The sequence below is a fragment of the Apostichopus japonicus genome, chromosome 9 (genome assembly GCF_037975245.1).
Source record: "Apostichopus japonicus isolate 1M-3 chromosome 9, ASM3797524v1, whole genome shotgun sequence".
Taxonomy (NCBI): Eukaryota; Metazoa; Echinodermata; class Holothuroidea; order Aspidochirotida; family Stichopodidae; genus Apostichopus; species Apostichopus japonicus.
In genome coordinates this window covers 33,227,207-33,245,264 of record NC_092569.1, presented here as the reverse complement: position 1 = coordinate 33,245,264, position 18,058 = coordinate 33,227,207, and the positions used below count along the sequence as shown (strand labels likewise).

The window sequence follows — 18,058 nt, the reverse complement described above, 5'->3', positions numbered from 1 at the left end:
AACAATTATACTTACTGGGAAAATCATGACATGAAAAAAAAAGGTCTACATAATCCATTTTACAGTTTGGCTGCATGAGTACGTTTCACTTTTAATTGGAAGAGCCCCTCTAATTGCTTCAAACATATTTGTATCAATATTTAAGATAAATTCGCCGATATAAACGCAATAATTTATTCAACAATACTTCGTTGTAGGAATGTTATTAACTTTCTCTCGTATTCGTTATCATTTTCTCCCACTTCGTCTATGTATTTTGTTTTGGTTTACGGAGTAGCCTATGCAGTTTCTAACCATTAATGTTATTGAAAACTAGGATATAATAATGAATATTCATGTAAAATTGTCTATTGTCAATCAAATATAAGTTAAAAAAGATCTTATCATTTTCAAGTGTTGTTTACTCCACCTTCGTGCATATATTGATAATGCGGTACAGTGATCAGTAAGATTTACTATTTAATATCAAAATAAAAACCATTCCCTCTTTATTTATACATCCTTGTGCTTTTATTGGATAGACGTTTGATGGAATGATCCCTTAGATGTGTCTTGTACCATGACAGTTAAGACTTTCTGGAAACGAGGTAACGGTACATTGCTTTTTAACACATTGGCGGCGCATTCTCATAAACTGGTAATGTAATTAATTTGGTGTCCTCGTGTAGTAGGAAAGCCTTTTGCCTTTGGAGGAACATTTTGATACAAACATTCCATTTCACGGGCATTGTTTCTAAAGCGAAGTGATGCTGGTGCTATGGTGGCGCTTCAGTTCACAAATGAAAGTTATAGAACTATGCATCTATGTTTTATCAAATTTGTTTTTGCTTCAATCACTTGGGTACGTAAGCATACTGGGTCTCATGTGGAAAGAGTTTGCACAAAAATCTGTGGGTGTACAAGGATTTAGATCGATGAATAGGTATCCGTATGGTTCCTTGGTAGCATCTGCAAACGCGTCCTGCAAAAATTTGGCTTGCTCTGGATACATCTGTTTTGCCAAATGTGAGACCTGGGTTTTGTCTCTAGGGCTTTTAAGTAAGACGATGTAATGTGTGATATTACTCGTTTCCTTTGCCAGTTATAAAAAAAATGGGGATATAGATCATGGAAATATTTCATATGGTCATCTTTCTATTAACATCATATTTCTATGATGAGTTTATTTTGGAAAACCAATCATGTAATCGTTGATCGTTCCCATGTGACGTCATGATATGGAATAAAATCATCAACTTTTTGTAAGATGGGTCACGATTTGTCTCCAGTTCCGACGGGAGACCCTCAACAAAAGGATTTTAGAGAGGACCACATACAGCTCAATAACAGCTGGCTGGTATTCCCCATAGCAATGCACAATCCTCTCGGGCGTATAGTCGTCTCTTTTTTTCAAATATCACTTTAACAATAAAGAAACAAGAGCATCAATGATGCAGTATCTCAATACTGGAAGTTTTAATTTTGATTTCTAATTTCAAATCTTTGCTCTGTCTCTACAATTATCAATATCAATCATGGTACAACAAATATATAACTTGCATTTTTGCTACTTTGCCACGAATAGTCTCTGCAGGTTACACTTTATCCTGCTAGTCTTGCCTTTAGCGCTCATTGCCTGTTAGTCGAAAGAACGACGTTGCAAGGTTTAGTAATGTCATAGAATATTTAAGAACTTGTTTTTCATGTGGTATCCTTCATCTTAGGTCAGTCTCTGTTGGACTTTTTGGTCATATAGTTTGATGTCAATGACAACAGCCAAATTAGAAGAGGCGAACAACTCGACCATATTCTTGATGCCTGCCTTGAGAGCTAGGCCTATTGACCTACTGTATGTTAATGTAGACTGTAGTGGTGACTACCATCAAAACTGTGTCCACTTCTAGATATCAAAACAACCCACGTTTTTCCATCTCAATTTTTCGGACATGAAGATTTCATGGATTTATGACTTGGAAAAAATAATGTAAAAGAAGATTACAAGTTTTTATATGCAAGTGATGGGTGGCCTCCTCTTCCCCTAATAGCCACCTCAGTTCCTCTCCATTTTGTTATTTTATTTTAATTCTTTGTACATTTGATGTCAAACATTACAGGTTCAAAAGAAAGCTAAACATACTTCTTATAACCTTATACATCTTAGGCCTATATCCTTATAAATAAAACATAACCTTATACAATTTTTATTGTCTTATCAAAGTTGTGATGCTATGGCCGGCTCCTCTTTTATACGTACCCATCAAACAAACTTACCCTGGTCCTTCCTAGGAAAAGCTGTCTGAACACCAGTACAATGCTAATGTGGCTATCACTGAAAGCCTAATAGGCCTATATATATATATATATATTATTTTTTTTTTAAATTGCACTAGGCCTACAGTAAATAGCCTTCAGAAATACAAGAATGTGTATACGTAATTATACAAAATACATGAAGGGCAATCAAACAAACTTATCATGGCCCTTGCTCTGAAAAGCTACCTGAACACCGTTATAGTGTTCAACCGATTATGCATAACAGAAAATACCGATTACTGATTATTTTTTCATAATCGTACCGATTCCGATTATTTGAAAATGAGAAAATATCCCGTTTATACGAAATCGGCAATAAAGTTTGACAGAAACAATTATTGTTGTGATTTTCCCCAGTTTCCTTTTGCTTCGTTGTTATACAAGGCTCTAAGGTACCATTTTGTATGTACCAAATTACCAGGGATAAATTAACTGCTTGAACCACCTATAGCTACACCTTTCAATATATAAAAGGTTTATGTCAAAGCAAAGTATGATATGAAAGTACCATATGTACCAAACGTATATAGGAGATATGGATGTAAATCCTATAGTTCATTTAAAAGTCCTCGTCCAATAAAACAGCTGACATTTTTATTCAATGAGATGTGAGAATACTCGATCCCGCAAACAGGATGTGACGTAGGCACAATAAAACAAGGAAGTATTGTTCATACAGTATGCCGCTTCACAACTATTCGAAACGGTGTTAATAAGATATTTGTACACAATTATATAGATATATATATACATATATAAATATATATATATATATACATATAGATATAAATATATGAGAATGTATACAAATATATATTTAACACCGTTTCGAATTGTTTTGCAGCGGTATACTGTATGAACAATACTTCCTTGTTGGGAGCAGGTGGTGGGTTTGGTGCACAATTAGGGCTATTTTGAATACCACATCTTTCAGAGATGTGTCCAACATGATGAAAAAAAAATGGAAAAAGAAAACCCTATAGTGTGTTATTGGTGATAATGTGTAGATGCACTATATATTAGTTCATACATTTGTATGGTGTAGAAGAGTCCATATAATGTGTATATTGTACACCGTAATGCATACATAGTGTATGGTATATGCTTGTTCATACGGTGTGTATAGAGTATACATAATTCATACAATGTGTATACTTTAGATTAGTTCATACAGAGCGTAAAATGTAGACTATAGTTCACATTGTGTATAATCCGTGCAGTGTGTATAGTATATACCATATCATACCTTGAATATAGTGAATACTATTACATACGGTGTGCATAGTGTGGACTAGATAATACCTTCCATATTGTGTAGACTAGTCAATACGGTGTGTAAACTGTAAACTATAGTTCACATCGGGTATAGTTTATATAGTTTGTATAGTATAGATCAGATCATACCTTGAATATAGTGTAAACCAGTTCATACAGTGTGCTTATTGTAGACTAGATCATAAATTGTATAGTGTAGACTAGTTAATGTAGTGTTTAACTTATATACTACATCATACAGTGCGTAAAGTGTACACTATTTCAGACAGTTTGAAAATTGTAGATTATTCCTTGCATGATTGATAGTGTAGTATAACTCATACAGTACATTTCACTGTTTACACGATATAGTGTACCAGTTTATGCATGTTATAAAGTGCTGACTAGTCCAAGTAGTTCAATAACACTTCCATTCATCCAGTCGACACTTCTTGATTTTTTTCCTGCCAAAAAAAAGCGTTGTAACGTAGCTAACTGAATATCGAAATAACATCTTAACCACAATCAGCAAAATCAGCATTCTGACTCTTTTTATCGACTAGGTAGCCTGAACGTTGTTTAACACACCACTACAAAACCCTTGAACATGAACCATGCTAAATATAATATGCATTAAAAGCGACCAAAAAGCTAAAATATATTAACAGTTATTGAATTTGCAATACCATTGCTGTCCTTGGAACTAGAGACACGCTATTCGTTAGCTATGCAATACGTGGTTTAAATGGTTTTATTGGAGCAAGGACAATTCAACATGATGCAACTGAAGCTTACTGTACTATTGACTAAAATCTCAGGATATAGATAGCTGTACATAATATAAAGTTGGATTGCGCATGTCGAATAGTCTTCTTTACATACAAGCCTACGAATACTCTATATGCGCAGTACGTTTTGTATAAGCTGTTCAACTAATCAAGTTTCAAATAAAACGATGGCATTAATGGACATCCATACTACTACGGTCATTCCAATGAGGTGTTGGTAACCCCTAAATGGGTACTCTGTGTCATTTGTCATCTTGCCCTTCATCGAATATATTTCAGCGTGGCATTTCTTCAAACCCGAAATCATGGAGAATTTTGTCAAAGTTTGTTTAACTGTTTTGACGATTTGGAACTTGTTTGGAACAGAAATGGTAAGTATTTTAATTTTTTAATTTGTTTAAAAAAATATATGACTCTATTGAATATCTTCTGACTGTTTTAAGTTTTGAAAGCTAAGTCGCAACAATGTGCTGCTGCGCCAATCTTTATTAAAGTTAAATGTTAAGACAAACTGAGTGTTAGCATCTCAAACGAAATAGGTAAACACGGATTAAAATACTTAATGACATTCAGTAAGAAAGCCTTCAATTTAAATACTGAGTATTTTCAACTTCGCTAAAGGACAACTGTGTTTCGCCTTAAAACATAACGTTCTAACTGAATAATATATACATAACAACTTTCTTCTTTAAAAAGTGCTTCCATGTACAATTTTAAGAATAAAAGCCAATTATACATCTCAAATTTTTTTGTTACGCACCAATTTTTAATCAATAACGTTTCGTGATGTGGCCAGGTAAAAATATACTTTTTCATATTTCGAGTATACAGCTTTCCAATATCATGTACATAACGTCAGCGCACAAGGTTCCCCTCAAATATCCAACCCCACTGTTTAACCGTATACCAACACGTTACAACAATCCTTCATTACATCTTACAAATTATTGAGCTTTGATTCACATTTTTTTTAAATTTTAGTTTAAATTCATGCTCCATATGCCATTCTTCTCTCTTCTAGAATAATAACTAAATTCGAAACAGTAACACTCAGTTATTTCAAGATTCATAATTTCAAATATTTTTTTTTTTAAATGCAATCATGCGATTCCCCTATCGAAACAGAGCTTTACTCTTTATATGGGTAATATACAATATTCTCCTATGCAGTCTAAAGTTGAACAGATGTTTTATAAAGGCTTTGCTATTTTTACATAAACTGTATACGTATAACGTATAACTTGAGTCTAATCTGTACAAAAGCAACTTCCCTTGTCGGCTCTGTTATTTTGATATGATTTCCGAGCAGTTATGTTATTCATTGTCCTTTTTCAAGTTGTCGGTATTAAATTTTAAAGCAACATTGACGTTTGATAATCTAAAAACAAAGACAACATTTCAATGTCAAAGTACCAGTACAAAGATAGTTAAGTTAGCCTATATTTCAAATAGTAAACAGTATTATAGCTACTGTGAATACAACTATAATGATATGGTACATTCTTTTAGTATGATATCTTAACTTTAAAAAAGTGGAAGGTTCCATTCTTTGTAATACAATTTGAAGACATTTTCAGTTTAAGTTTGGTGATATCGCTGCAGTGAACTATCATCTAAACGCGAAATTTTGCAGCTCGAAAATGTATAAACAGCGCCGATATGGTTACATCCTTCACATGCTCATAGATATCAATTGTTTAGATGTCATTATTTATGTAGCTATGTTTGGCAAACAGTCTGCAACAAACAATAACGATATTTGTTATATGTTATATGATCATTCTTTTTAAACACATATTCAAGGAAACAAGGTTGATAAACATTAAAACTAAATGGTTTACATGTCAATCTAACTTTAAAGAAATTTAACAAGGTGATATAAATATAAAACATATGGACGGGATTATTGCTGAATATCATAAACTTAGGTTACTCAAGTTTATTGCAGTACAAAATTAGCAAAGAAAAAAAGACTGCTACAAAGCCCAAACATTGACAATTACCTTTTGTGAGTGCTACGTCTATTTTCAGACACTACTATATGACTTTAAATTGCTTTCACGAAAGAATGGTATGCGATCATAAGAGATGTCTCTGGCGATTTTAGTGTCTAGCCAACGGTGATTTCCTGATTCAGTGTTTCTTTTCTCATCTATATTGTTAGTTGCTTCTAGTAAATATAATTTAGATTATATTTGATATTGATTAATAGAACCGTTTGACCGCACATTCGCAAAGATACTAGATATACGAGTAGAAAAACTTTAAGACATGATGAAGTTTGTAAAAAAAAAATCTATATCGCCTGCATTTTGAAGTGACAGTTAAATTAGATAGATTTTAAACTAGAGAGTATATGTACTTCCTCAATAATTGAGTTTTAAAGAGAAGTAATGTAACTTAACCAAAAGTAACTGCGTGACAGCAACTCAGATATAATGTCGTATTACAATACCAATGTAAGGGGGAATCGAAATGACGAAATACATTTAGAACGGCAAACTTAAATCTGAATTTATGATATATCGTTACCAAACCGAAGATCTATATTTAAAAAAAGGGTGCTCGTATTGCATTCATTCAATAAATCAATTTAAATATTAAACAAAGAATTTACTTTCTTCTAACTACACATATGATCAGTATCCTATTCTTATGTCTGTTCTAATTCTTATGAGTTAAAATGAAATACCTATCAAGTATTGTTTGTCAAATTTGTGCGACATGTTTAACTATCTATCACTTACTCACGTGTCGCGCTATTATAAAATGTTCTAAAACGTTAGTCTAGTAAGTGCAATCGATTTGGCGATGATAATAACAACTAGTAGTAATGTAAAAGCATTATTGAAAAAAAATAACTACTGTGACACGAACATGATATTCAATCAAATAAACTGGAAGAAAACAAAAAGAAAGAAAGTCGATTTCAAATGTCATAGACGTTACTTATACGTATAAGTTGTTTTATAACTGATGTTTCTTTTATAAGATCTTATCATTTGCCATTTTTGTACTATTTGAATTAATTTATTCCAATCCTTCGAATAAATATAATTATAACAATTTAGATGTAAGCTAGTGTTGGATCTCTCGTTTATACCCTTTAAATTTCAAAACCAACCATTAAAACGAATCAATGTGAAGGCTAAATGTAGATAAAAGCGAATAATAGTTAGCCTCTTTGTATAAAATCAGACACAATATAAAACTCCTAACAAGACCATTTCTAAGTAAGTTTGAAATCAAGTCAAACTACAAGTAATACAAAGAAAATTGTTCTAAAATCTACATAAATGCCTTGTCTAAAAGTTAATTTTTAAAGTTTTTTTTGGGGGGGGAGGGGGGAGGGGGTTAAAGTTAAAAACATAAGCCATATTCTGGACATAGTTTGACAAGCAAATGTACATTTTCACCAATCATGAAAATAAATAAAAGGACATAAAATAACTGCATAGGGACGTTTCAATGCGGAAACCATGTTTTACAATAAAAAAAAACCTTATTTTTATTCTGCTTGTTTGTCCTAAAATAATTTTAATGTTCAACACTAAATGAAAATTCATTCATACATTCTTTTTTTCTTTCTTAAATTCAAATTGGGATATAATCTGTAACAGTAACATCAATGCAGGAACAAGTGAGACAACATAATTGCAGATAGACAATTTCCACCGACAAGTAAATTTCATTTCATTTTAATCGAGAACAACCTACTTTCTACATAATCCAGTTTAACAACATTTTAATGACAATCTGCAATAATTTTTCTCCAAACTTTGGAATACAACGAGCTAGTATATCGTGTTAAGACTTTGAAGGTTTTATACATATGCTAAATACAAATGTGATGGGCGTAGTCACCGACGTTCACCCACACCCAACCCATCTCGCTGGCCGTCATTACACCCTCCCACCCGACTCACACATTCCCGTCATGTTACTATGTGGCTGGTCGGTGGAGTACTAACCTTAACATTCGTTTGTCGTTTTAAAGTAACATATAAACTAATTCGGTATACAAAAGGAAAATTTTCCTATGCCTCAAACAATATGGATAATAGACTTTAAAAAATTAAACAAATTCATCATATCTGTTACACTGTATCTAAATGTCGCTTTACTAGCACATTTTAGAAAAACTAGAAAGTATATCATAACACTTAACAACTCCATACATGGTAATAATTCGCTTGAAACACTTTCGATTCACTGATTTGTTGAAAGATACCTAATTAAATTCCTCCATATGATATTTTGTGGCTATCGTTCGAACGAGCAACATATTCAAGAAAAACACGACTTGTGACAATCAAATTACTGCGATAAACACAATGAAAAATGCAGATAGAACAGTATAACGTCTCACACAGTCTAAGTCATTGCTTCCTCAAAAGCGTTATCGGCATAAAAAGCTAATTTGGCTATATCCCAAAATATTCGCCTTTGACCGCGTCAATCTCTTTGTAACAATGGTACATATTGTACTACTAAGGAAAGTAATATCAAAATTCGTAATTATTTCGATTCTATTGATTTTATTTTTCATGACTTAAGTTAAAGGTGATTTGATATTCTTGTATCAAAGGAACATATTCTTCTCCAAACCTTGATAAAGTAACTCTTGACATTATAAACGCGTTAACGCTATAATGACAAGATGACCCGTGTGCAGACGTTGTTTTAAAAAATCAAACATTTGATGGAGACAAAAATATATCAAAGAACTGTTGACATTTCAGGAAAGAACTAAAGCGTGTCCTTTTGTTTATTCAGAGAGTTGTCTAAATTCACTTCATCTCCTGGAAATGCTATACAATATTTTTGTCTTGACAGATAACATCATAATTTCATGACAATTAAACTCCCATATACTCGTCTGTTCTGAAATATCAGTATTCGGAATTTACCAAACAAGAAAAATGTAAATGGTTAAGTTGCTAAACATCATTCTAACTGTAACAAGTTTAAAGCCGACGAATTGTACAACATAAGGCAAAACAATTACAGAATTGTATTTTTTGAATGTCTTGGTCTGAAAGGAAGAAAACATTTCTTATGTCTTTGAAATCTTCCTCATTATTGTTTGTCCATTTTCTGATAAAATTCTTTATCTCTGGCAATTTTCATCATTATCATGTTATAGAAGACAAATTTTAATGTTAAGTTTTCTATTATTTTTCTATACCACGTACATTTGTAGAATTAGCGTTTAACTAGGTTGTCCTATATTCTCTAGTTCATAACGTACTGCTATATTGTAATAAATTTTAACTTTTAATGTTGTGAAATTTGCAATCAACTGAAAAACAATTAAGACAAAAATTATCGCAGACTATGTATTTACTATTTTATGCCTTATAGTTTAATACAACATATGCATCCCCTCAAGCTCGTGCGTTAATAATTTGAATGGAGGTTTTTATTTAGTAAGATATACAAGTATGTGAAGAAGAACTTACCTTACATTTAAAATGACACCTTTTAAATCTCAGAGTTACCATTTGCTAAGTAATGATCAAGACACGGTAATCATATTCCAACAAGAATAGCTGGGACGATATAAAAGATCCGTCCGTTTAATAAAGGACTGTTAAACACAAATGCGTTACATATCATGTCTGAAATGTTCTGTCAAAATATCACTTGAACAAAGAACATCTGTCTGCAATGAGCAACTAAATTTAATTAAGGAAGCAGCCGGCTATTGCCTTTGTTCTTTTACGTTAGCTTACATATCTAATCCCGGAAAATGCCATTAATCTAATGTTTCCTTTATGGAAGTGGTAATATGAAGTTCAGTTCTGTTTTTATTGACTTGCAGACTAGATATTAATTTCAGTAGAAGACTAACGAAACAACCACTGCCTTAAACTAAAACAAATCGGACCAGTTTGCCTAAATGTTATTTCTTCCGATCGAACAGATTCATTTGATCCTTCTTTTATTACGCAGGTTATCGTCAGTGCCGAGGTACGGTCTTCAGGTAGGTGTAGTAGTTATGCCATCCGACTTACCTTATTATGACAAGTAACCTCTGTGAGTTATATCAGCTATGTATTATAAATGTTAACACTAAGTTGGCCAGCTGAATGGCTAAAACATTTGCTCTTTATAGTGTTTGCTCTAAATGTGTGTTTTTCAATCGTGACAACATTTCCGAACATTTATTATGAGATTGATTTTCTCTGAGTCGCGTGTTTTCGGTCTCTTCACACCCTACGTGCTACATCGATATTTTCTCAGGTACGCTAAAAAAAAATATGGGATTGGACTGTCTTCATGAGTCTTTTGATCTCACTTGGATAAGAATGATAACTACGGAAGTTTGATGAAAACTAAATTCAAGTTATTTGGTCTTTGAATATTTTTTTGCAGGCTGAAAACTAATCAAAGCTAATGATTCAAAACAGTTACATCTGAGAATTCAATAACGATTACCGTATATAATTTTAGTCGCGAAATATTCTCCTATATTGCAGTTGAGTAATAGTTGGCATTTAAACTGATGTATAACCTTATTTCTTATGTAACGAAACTAGTTCTCTTACAATTGGCTGAGTATCTAAGGCAATACTTTCGTTAACTGAAATGATTTTTCAGTCCCAATAAAATGTTAACTTTGTTTTACTTTCCATACAGGTTCTTCCTACTTTGTTTTTCAACAACCTGCGTATCCGAGAGATTGCAAAGAAGTATCGAATGCTTGTTCCTCCACCCACAATGCATCTGAAGTGTATCTTATTAAACCTGATGGCTACCCAGAACCGTTCGAGGCTTACTGTGATAATGATCTTGATACTGGTGGATGGACGGTATGGCTGATTACATAATGTCTCCTTTTCAACTTGAAATAGATATGTAAAAAAATACTTTTTTACAATTTTGCATACAGTAATATATAGCGGTGCAATAAAAATCGTTATTTCAAATAGAATCTTGATATTTGTTATTGAAGCTAGTGTTTAAATCAATGATGTCATATATTTTGAAATTTAAGAACAGTGTAGTTCTTCTTCCAAGAAAACAGTAAACTTCTAGCCCACACACTAAAAACTGAAGTTAGAAATACAAATCGCATTGCAGCCTAAGGGAACGAATATACATATTTAATCACGTCCCGGTTAACGCTTAACTTTTTGATATTCGTTGTAGGTATTACAGCGAAGAATATTGGATTCTGTAAATTTTAATAGAAGTTGGAAAGACTTCAGAAATGGATTTGGCTTTCTAGGGAGTGAGTTCTGGATCGGAAATGAGAAAATTGCCTACTTAACAAATCAAAAGCGGTACCAACTGAGAATGGACTTTGAGAACGTTGCTGGAGAAACTTACTATGTCACATACGACGATTTTCGTATCTCAGATGAATGGGGGAAATATTATATATCAAGTTTAGGTAAATTCCTAATATCAGATGGTAAGTGTCTTTTACATTCTTATTCAATATAAAGCCAAATAATAAGAATATCATTTATGTCAAAAGTAAACGTGCATAAACTGAAATGTGCATTCTAAGAACGAATTGATCTTTTGGAGGTAGACTTTACATGTCAATTATCTTTTCTTAGTTTGAAGAAACTGCTACAATATATATAGTACGAGTATACATATAGTAAATCAGCGAGTACAATGACGATACAATGCATATAGTAGCGATAACAATATGATCATATGATTGTGAGTACAGGCCCAAAGTGTAAATACTTAATGTTGCATTAGTATCTATACTATATTTCCAAAATGCCTCCATAAGTTAAAGTGTGATTACGAACTCACTACAAGACTGCCTTGTACTCAACACTAACCTTGTCTCTGACCAAGGAACCGTATCTACCGTTTGTACAACAGAACGCTTACACTGAATACAGTTACGTACCCCAGTTTCATCAGCACAACCAACGCAAACGAAATTTGGAAGTCTCTATTAATTGTCTTTTTTGTCAGAGAGCAGTATACTTTCACCGAGAGAAACCCTGTAACAAAAGCTATTACTATCTGGCTTCATTTGTACAACAAATGATGGGGTGTTATCTAGTAATGTTTAGTAACTATTAATATAAATGTGACAAAAGAGCGGTCACTGCGTGATTTAAAATGTTCTGAAGTCATTCGAACTGCCTCTGAAAGTGTGTTACTTTCCTTTAACCTTCTGACAGCCAATTATTGCAGTAATTAAAAAAACATTTTCTTTGGCACTTGTCATATTCGTTGTGTCTGTATCAGGTTACTTTTATTTACCATTTTTTTTCCTTTCCTGTTGTCTAGAATTAAAAATTGAATGGTGTCCAGCTAATGAGATATTTAGCAATGAGACATGTGAGAGGACTTGTGAAGACCCCGATACTTGCATCTCGGCTACCTCTCGCACAGAATCAGAGCAATGTGTTTGCGTCAGCGATTATCTGAGAGAGCAAGGACAATGCATCCCTCTCAACCAATGCAACTGCTTCGTTGATGAAAAAGGAAGTGTATTAGGGGTCAGTACGATTCTTTCAGGACTTTTTTAAGCTTTACTCTTACTTCATTGTCCATATCATTAGAAGAAAATCTTCTATTATTTCAACTTGTTGATTATCACATTACATTTACAGATAACCGAGTAGCGCTCACATCGTGGTTGGGAAAGGGGCAGTTCTGGCAAAACTGTCAGTCAGGAACGTTTTACATTAATCAGGAAGATAAGACATACGAGTTTGCATCCACTTATAAACCAAAAACAAACTTCATAGATACCTCATACCATAGTCTTGCGGTTACAACTAATTGTAGGCCTAATGTTAAGTCGCAATAAGCCATTGAATGCAACATTTGACGACTACCTTTGTTCTTGATAGCGGATCCATAGGCCCCCTACATCGGAGTTGGTTTAAAAAACAACATAAAACTTGTTTAACATTGGTCATCCATTGTTGACATCCTGTTCATTTCACTGTGAAAATTTGTGACAAATAATTTATTTACTATTTTTTTTCTCTGAATATCTTAAATTAGGAGGGCAAGTTTTACATCAATTCAAGATGTACACGAAATTCAACTTGTAGGAACAATCGTCTTATAGATGAGAGTTACCAGTGTAGTGATGACGCAACCTGTGATGAGAGGAACGATGTCCGTAAATGTTACTGCAATAACTTGTTTATTTGTTGTTTCTTTTTGGCTTAACACAGGTTGGCGATTTTTACGTCAATTCAGGATGTACACGAAGATCAACTTGCCAAAACAACCAGATTATAGAGGCGAGTTACCAGTGTAGTGATCACGCAACCTGTGCTGAGAGGAACGGTGTCCGTAAATGTTACTGCAACACAAACTACGAAGGGGACGGAGAGACGTGCACAAGCGTACTCCCAAAAGATTGCTACGAGCTTTATGTTTCCGGTACACGCAGTGATGGTGTTTACACCATTTACCCTGATGGTTGGTCAAGCGGCATTCAGGTTTACTGTGAGATGGAAAGTAACGGAGGAGGATGGACAGTGAGTAATGCAAACAAGGCTTTGAATTGTTACCTTTTACACAATGTAGTTTGCATCTGCAAAACGATGCACTGAAGATCTAATTGAGTTGAATTTGACCAATGGAAAAAAGTTCTATCACAAGAAACTTATATATATATTAATATATATATATATATATATATATATATATATATATATATATATATATATATATATATACAGAGCGGGTTCGAATCCCGGGGGAGGCTGGAAGTTTTTTCACTCTTCTGGAATATTCTTCTCATTACGTTTTCAATTATATATATTCATTTGCCTTTGTCATTTACCTCCATTTCATTAACAAGAAATCTGTTCAAAGCATCTTTTTCGAGATCCGGCTTTAGGAATCACAAATGATTTCGAGTTGGTTAGCAATTTGTTTGATCTCTAGAGTAAGGCAAAATATGTCACCGAAAACAGAAGTAGTACTGTTCGATACATGTCAAACGCCTACAGTAAAATAAGACCTTCCTTACCGGTTTCGAACCTCTGGATATACAATCAGCGTCCATAGCCGAGTTGGTTAGGGTTCGAATCCGGTGGAGGCTGGAAGTTTTTACACTGTTCTGGATTTTTCTTCTGAATACGTTTTCAATATATATATATATATATATATATATATATATATATATATATGTATATATATGTATATATATATGTATAGATCTTATATTAATCTTTATTAACTCTTCTACGGCTTTGAATGTCATACCCTTAAGGATTAGTAGATGAAACAATTGGATTACCTTTTTGTTTTCATTTCATAGGTTTTCCAGCGACGATCGAGTGCCTCCGTTGACTTTTATCTTGGTTGGTTGGACTACAAGAACGGTTTCGGTAATAAGAATCAAGACCACTGGCTAGGTAATAAATATATCCACTCTATGACCAACCAGAAAACGTACCAGCTTCGTATTGATCTAAGGGATTCCGCTTCATCATCGTATTACGCCATCTATTCGACTTTTAGCATTACTGACGAGGCAGACAAGTATCGACTATCAGTTGGATCACACAGTGGAAATACAGGTGAGTAGTTGATGTTCTAATCATTGAAGCATACATAAATCTGGAACGATTACGTCAATTAGGAAAAGCGTGAAGACCCCCTCCCCCCCCCCAAAAAAAAATACAACAACACAAAGAAACGTGCCAACCAAGGAGGATCACGTGACGTGCTCCCCTATAGCAATTCATTCTTGTAGTACTCCTTAAATGTTTATTCTAAAACAACTAATGTCTTGATCTCATAGCTACCGTATTTCTGGCTAAATGATATATGAGTTCAATGTTTACAGCAATTTTCAATTCCGAACATTGCTATTTTCTTTCAAACGTTTGAACTACAGCTGGAACGCATGTAGGTTTTCAGGACTGTATACAATGTGTGCAGACATAAGAAGCAGACGATTAGATTCGCTTTTCATTGGCAACACAGGTCTCCTTGCCGTGTTTGCACGTAACAAGCACCTAACAATATATAAAACTATGACAGTAGATATTCTAATAGTAGCCAAGCTCTATGTATTTCTGACACAAAGAAATTAAATCTCAACATCACTATCATCCCAACCTAAACGAATATTCTGAAATTTGACGTAAATATCTGTTGCCTTACCGCGCGCTGTTGCCTACGAAACTCGCAACACTTACAAAGGGGTTAATAATACATGAGTAGTACCTGGAAGCATGTCACATGTGCCTTCACGTAACTGTGGTATGTATATTCGATGATTCTCATATCTGAAAATGTTGAGGCGCTATGTTAATATAATCATGTTATATATAAATTCATCTAGGGTTTATCATTCATAGAACATTGAAACAGAGGAATCAGACAGGATGTAGTTTTCAATATTCGTCTGTATAGATTAGAGAAATTGTAATCAATCAATCAGCCTGTTCGAAGAAGTTATACGTACGAGACTAGATGGCACATGTCGATAAGAACTAAATATTTAAATTTCAATGGTCAATATCATTCAAGATTTTCATAAATGTAATATATCGACGTTTGGTTAGTTTCTCGAAACCTAAAATATTAGCTACTACATTCATAGTAAATTGTCTTTATACAATGTCGGTTCTATTCTTCATTAAAACATATTTATTTCATGATTTGTGTTTAGTGTAAATTTCAATCTACGTTTATAGTCCAACGTATGAGCTCAGGTTGAAAGATACAAAGATTACAAAGTGCTATAGATGTAGGGTAAAGAATTTGAACAATCGATGGCAATAACACCCTGTATACCTTGTATACAGTAGAACAGGGAACTTGGAGCCCGGCAGATATTATATTACAAACATAATATTGACAGAAATAATTATGCCGTCTATTTGATTTTTGTTTTATTGGGAGATGGCCTTTTCAGCAAAATGCAATTATTACTTTGTATGTAATAAAAACAAGTAAGATTACTCAGGACTAGATCCTTCAACGATACCCTTGTTTTCCTAAATTGAATAATATAGGAAGCTACATCACACAGCCCCCCCCCCCCACACCCTCCTTATCCAAGTTCGAAGAGAGCCTTAGTTAGCCTATTTGGTACAATAAAAAAATAAGTACTGGGTTGAATGAGGGGATAAATGAAAAGTTGGTTATGCAAATTAAATTATACATCATATTATTCAACAAATTACAACATTAAACACCGTGACAAACAAGAAATTTATAACATGTTTTGATTTGATTATAACAAGTATAACTTGTTATAATTTGACAGAGTTAGTAAGCTTATTTTTTACCTTCAAAATAACAATCAAATAAATAAAAGAATGAATAGTAGTGTTAAATGCCGATAAATAAATAAAAATGAAAGAGCGATATTAGCAACTCTAGTAACCCAAACGCAGCATTTGGTTAAAGTAGTTTCCCCATCTGTATGTTACTCTTGTAGCGGCACTGTATTTCAAGCGGAACAAAAAATTTAAAAAAAGCATAAAAACGTCCTTGCAAAGACAAAATACCTACTTATTTATCTTAGTTAATGAGCACAAAAAACAAACAATAAGCGGAACTGACGTTATTATCTTGTCAGGACAAAAACGCACTGCCCTCTAACTTGTATACACTGTTCGATCGTTCAAAGTCGATAAATTGATCGGTTTATTTAGTCTTTCTTGTTTCTTGCAGGTAATGACCGTTTGTCTTACAACAACAATAGACAATTCAGTACAAAAGACCAGGACAACGACGGATATAGTAGTTACGACTGTGCGGAGGGACATCGAGGTGGCTGGTGGTACCGTTATTATTATTATTATAGTTACTGCTCTACTAGTGGATACTATTGCTATTTTTTCCCTGATGGCAGTTACTGTCGTTATTGTGGATATTCAAATCTCAACGGAGACTACGACGGCTCTACTCGAGGAACGTACATGTTCTGGTACAGTTCTAGTTTGAACACTTACGGATGCAGCCTGCAATACACAGATATGAAAATACGGCCTGTGTAGACAAAACACTGTATAAATAACAAGTTGCACAAAAGAGCAGTTTTTACTAAGAAAAGTAAGAAAAGATCGATACATATCTCTGAGCATCGGACAGCTGGACGTGCCATGGACAAGAAAGAAGAAAAAATGAACACGAGAATTACAAACGGGACGATTCGACAAATAATTCATTTTTAAGGGAATGAGAAGATAGCATTAATTGAAATTGATGTCAAATATTAATATTAACCAGATTGTTGTTGCTTAAAAGTTCGTAAATTGATTATTGTATAAGTCTCACAAAAGAATAAAATCAGAAATCAAAGTGAACATGTCCATTTTTCTTTTCGTGTTTTCAATTCCAACCCTCACCTAGCCACCCCCCCCCAAAAAAAAATAGTTTGTCAGAAATTAACAATTGCGTGAAAGTGGTTTCTAGGACCACACACCTACATATTATATCATACATCGATGGAAGTGTAAAGATTCAATGTAACATACACTTGAAAAGATATATATATATATATATATATATATATATATATATATACATATATATATATATATATATATATATATACATATATATATATATATATATATATATAAATATATATATATATATATATAGATATAGATATATTTCATGTTAGAGGTAAACGACAAAGGCAAATGAATATATATAAATGAAAATCGTAATGAGTTGGAAAATCAAGAACAGTAAAAAAACTTTCAGCCTCCACCGGGATTTTCCAACTCATTACGATTTTCATTTATATA

General features: G+C 33.3%; 1 protein-coding gene across 1 annotated transcript; it reads left to right on the top strand.

Annotated features, from left to right (window-relative positions):
• The first annotated feature begins 4,577 nt into the window (after positions 1-4,577).
• On the top strand, positions 4,578-17,603 carry LOC139973186 (uncharacterized). The gene is made up of 8 exons (XM_071979685.1): positions 4,578-4,705; positions 10,290-10,320; positions 10,977-11,149; positions 11,490-11,754; positions 12,603-12,814; positions 13,505-13,813; positions 14,602-14,863; positions 16,974-17,603. The coding sequence occupies exons 1-8, from the start codon at positions 4,640-4,642 to the stop codon at positions 17,297-17,299; spliced, it is 1,644 nt and encodes a 547-aa protein (XP_071835786.1). The 5' UTR covers positions 4,578-4,639; the 3' UTR covers positions 17,300-17,603.
• Positions 17,604-18,058: the final 455 nt, after the last annotated feature.

Bases quoted from the DNA above. Each gene is read 5' to 3' on its own strand.
- LOC139973186 (XM_071979685.1), top strand. From the start codon at position 4,640: ATGGAGAATTTTGTCAAAGTTTGTTTAACTGTTTTGACGATTTGGAAC. The intron at 11,150-11,489 runs GTATGGCTGATT...TATTCGTTGTAG, and splicing joins TTGATACTGGTGGATGGACG to GTATTACAGCGAAGAATATT. The intron at 12,815-13,504 runs GTCAGTACGATT...GGCTTAACACAG, and splicing joins AAAAAGGAAGTGTATTAGGG to GTTGGCGATTTTTACGTCAA.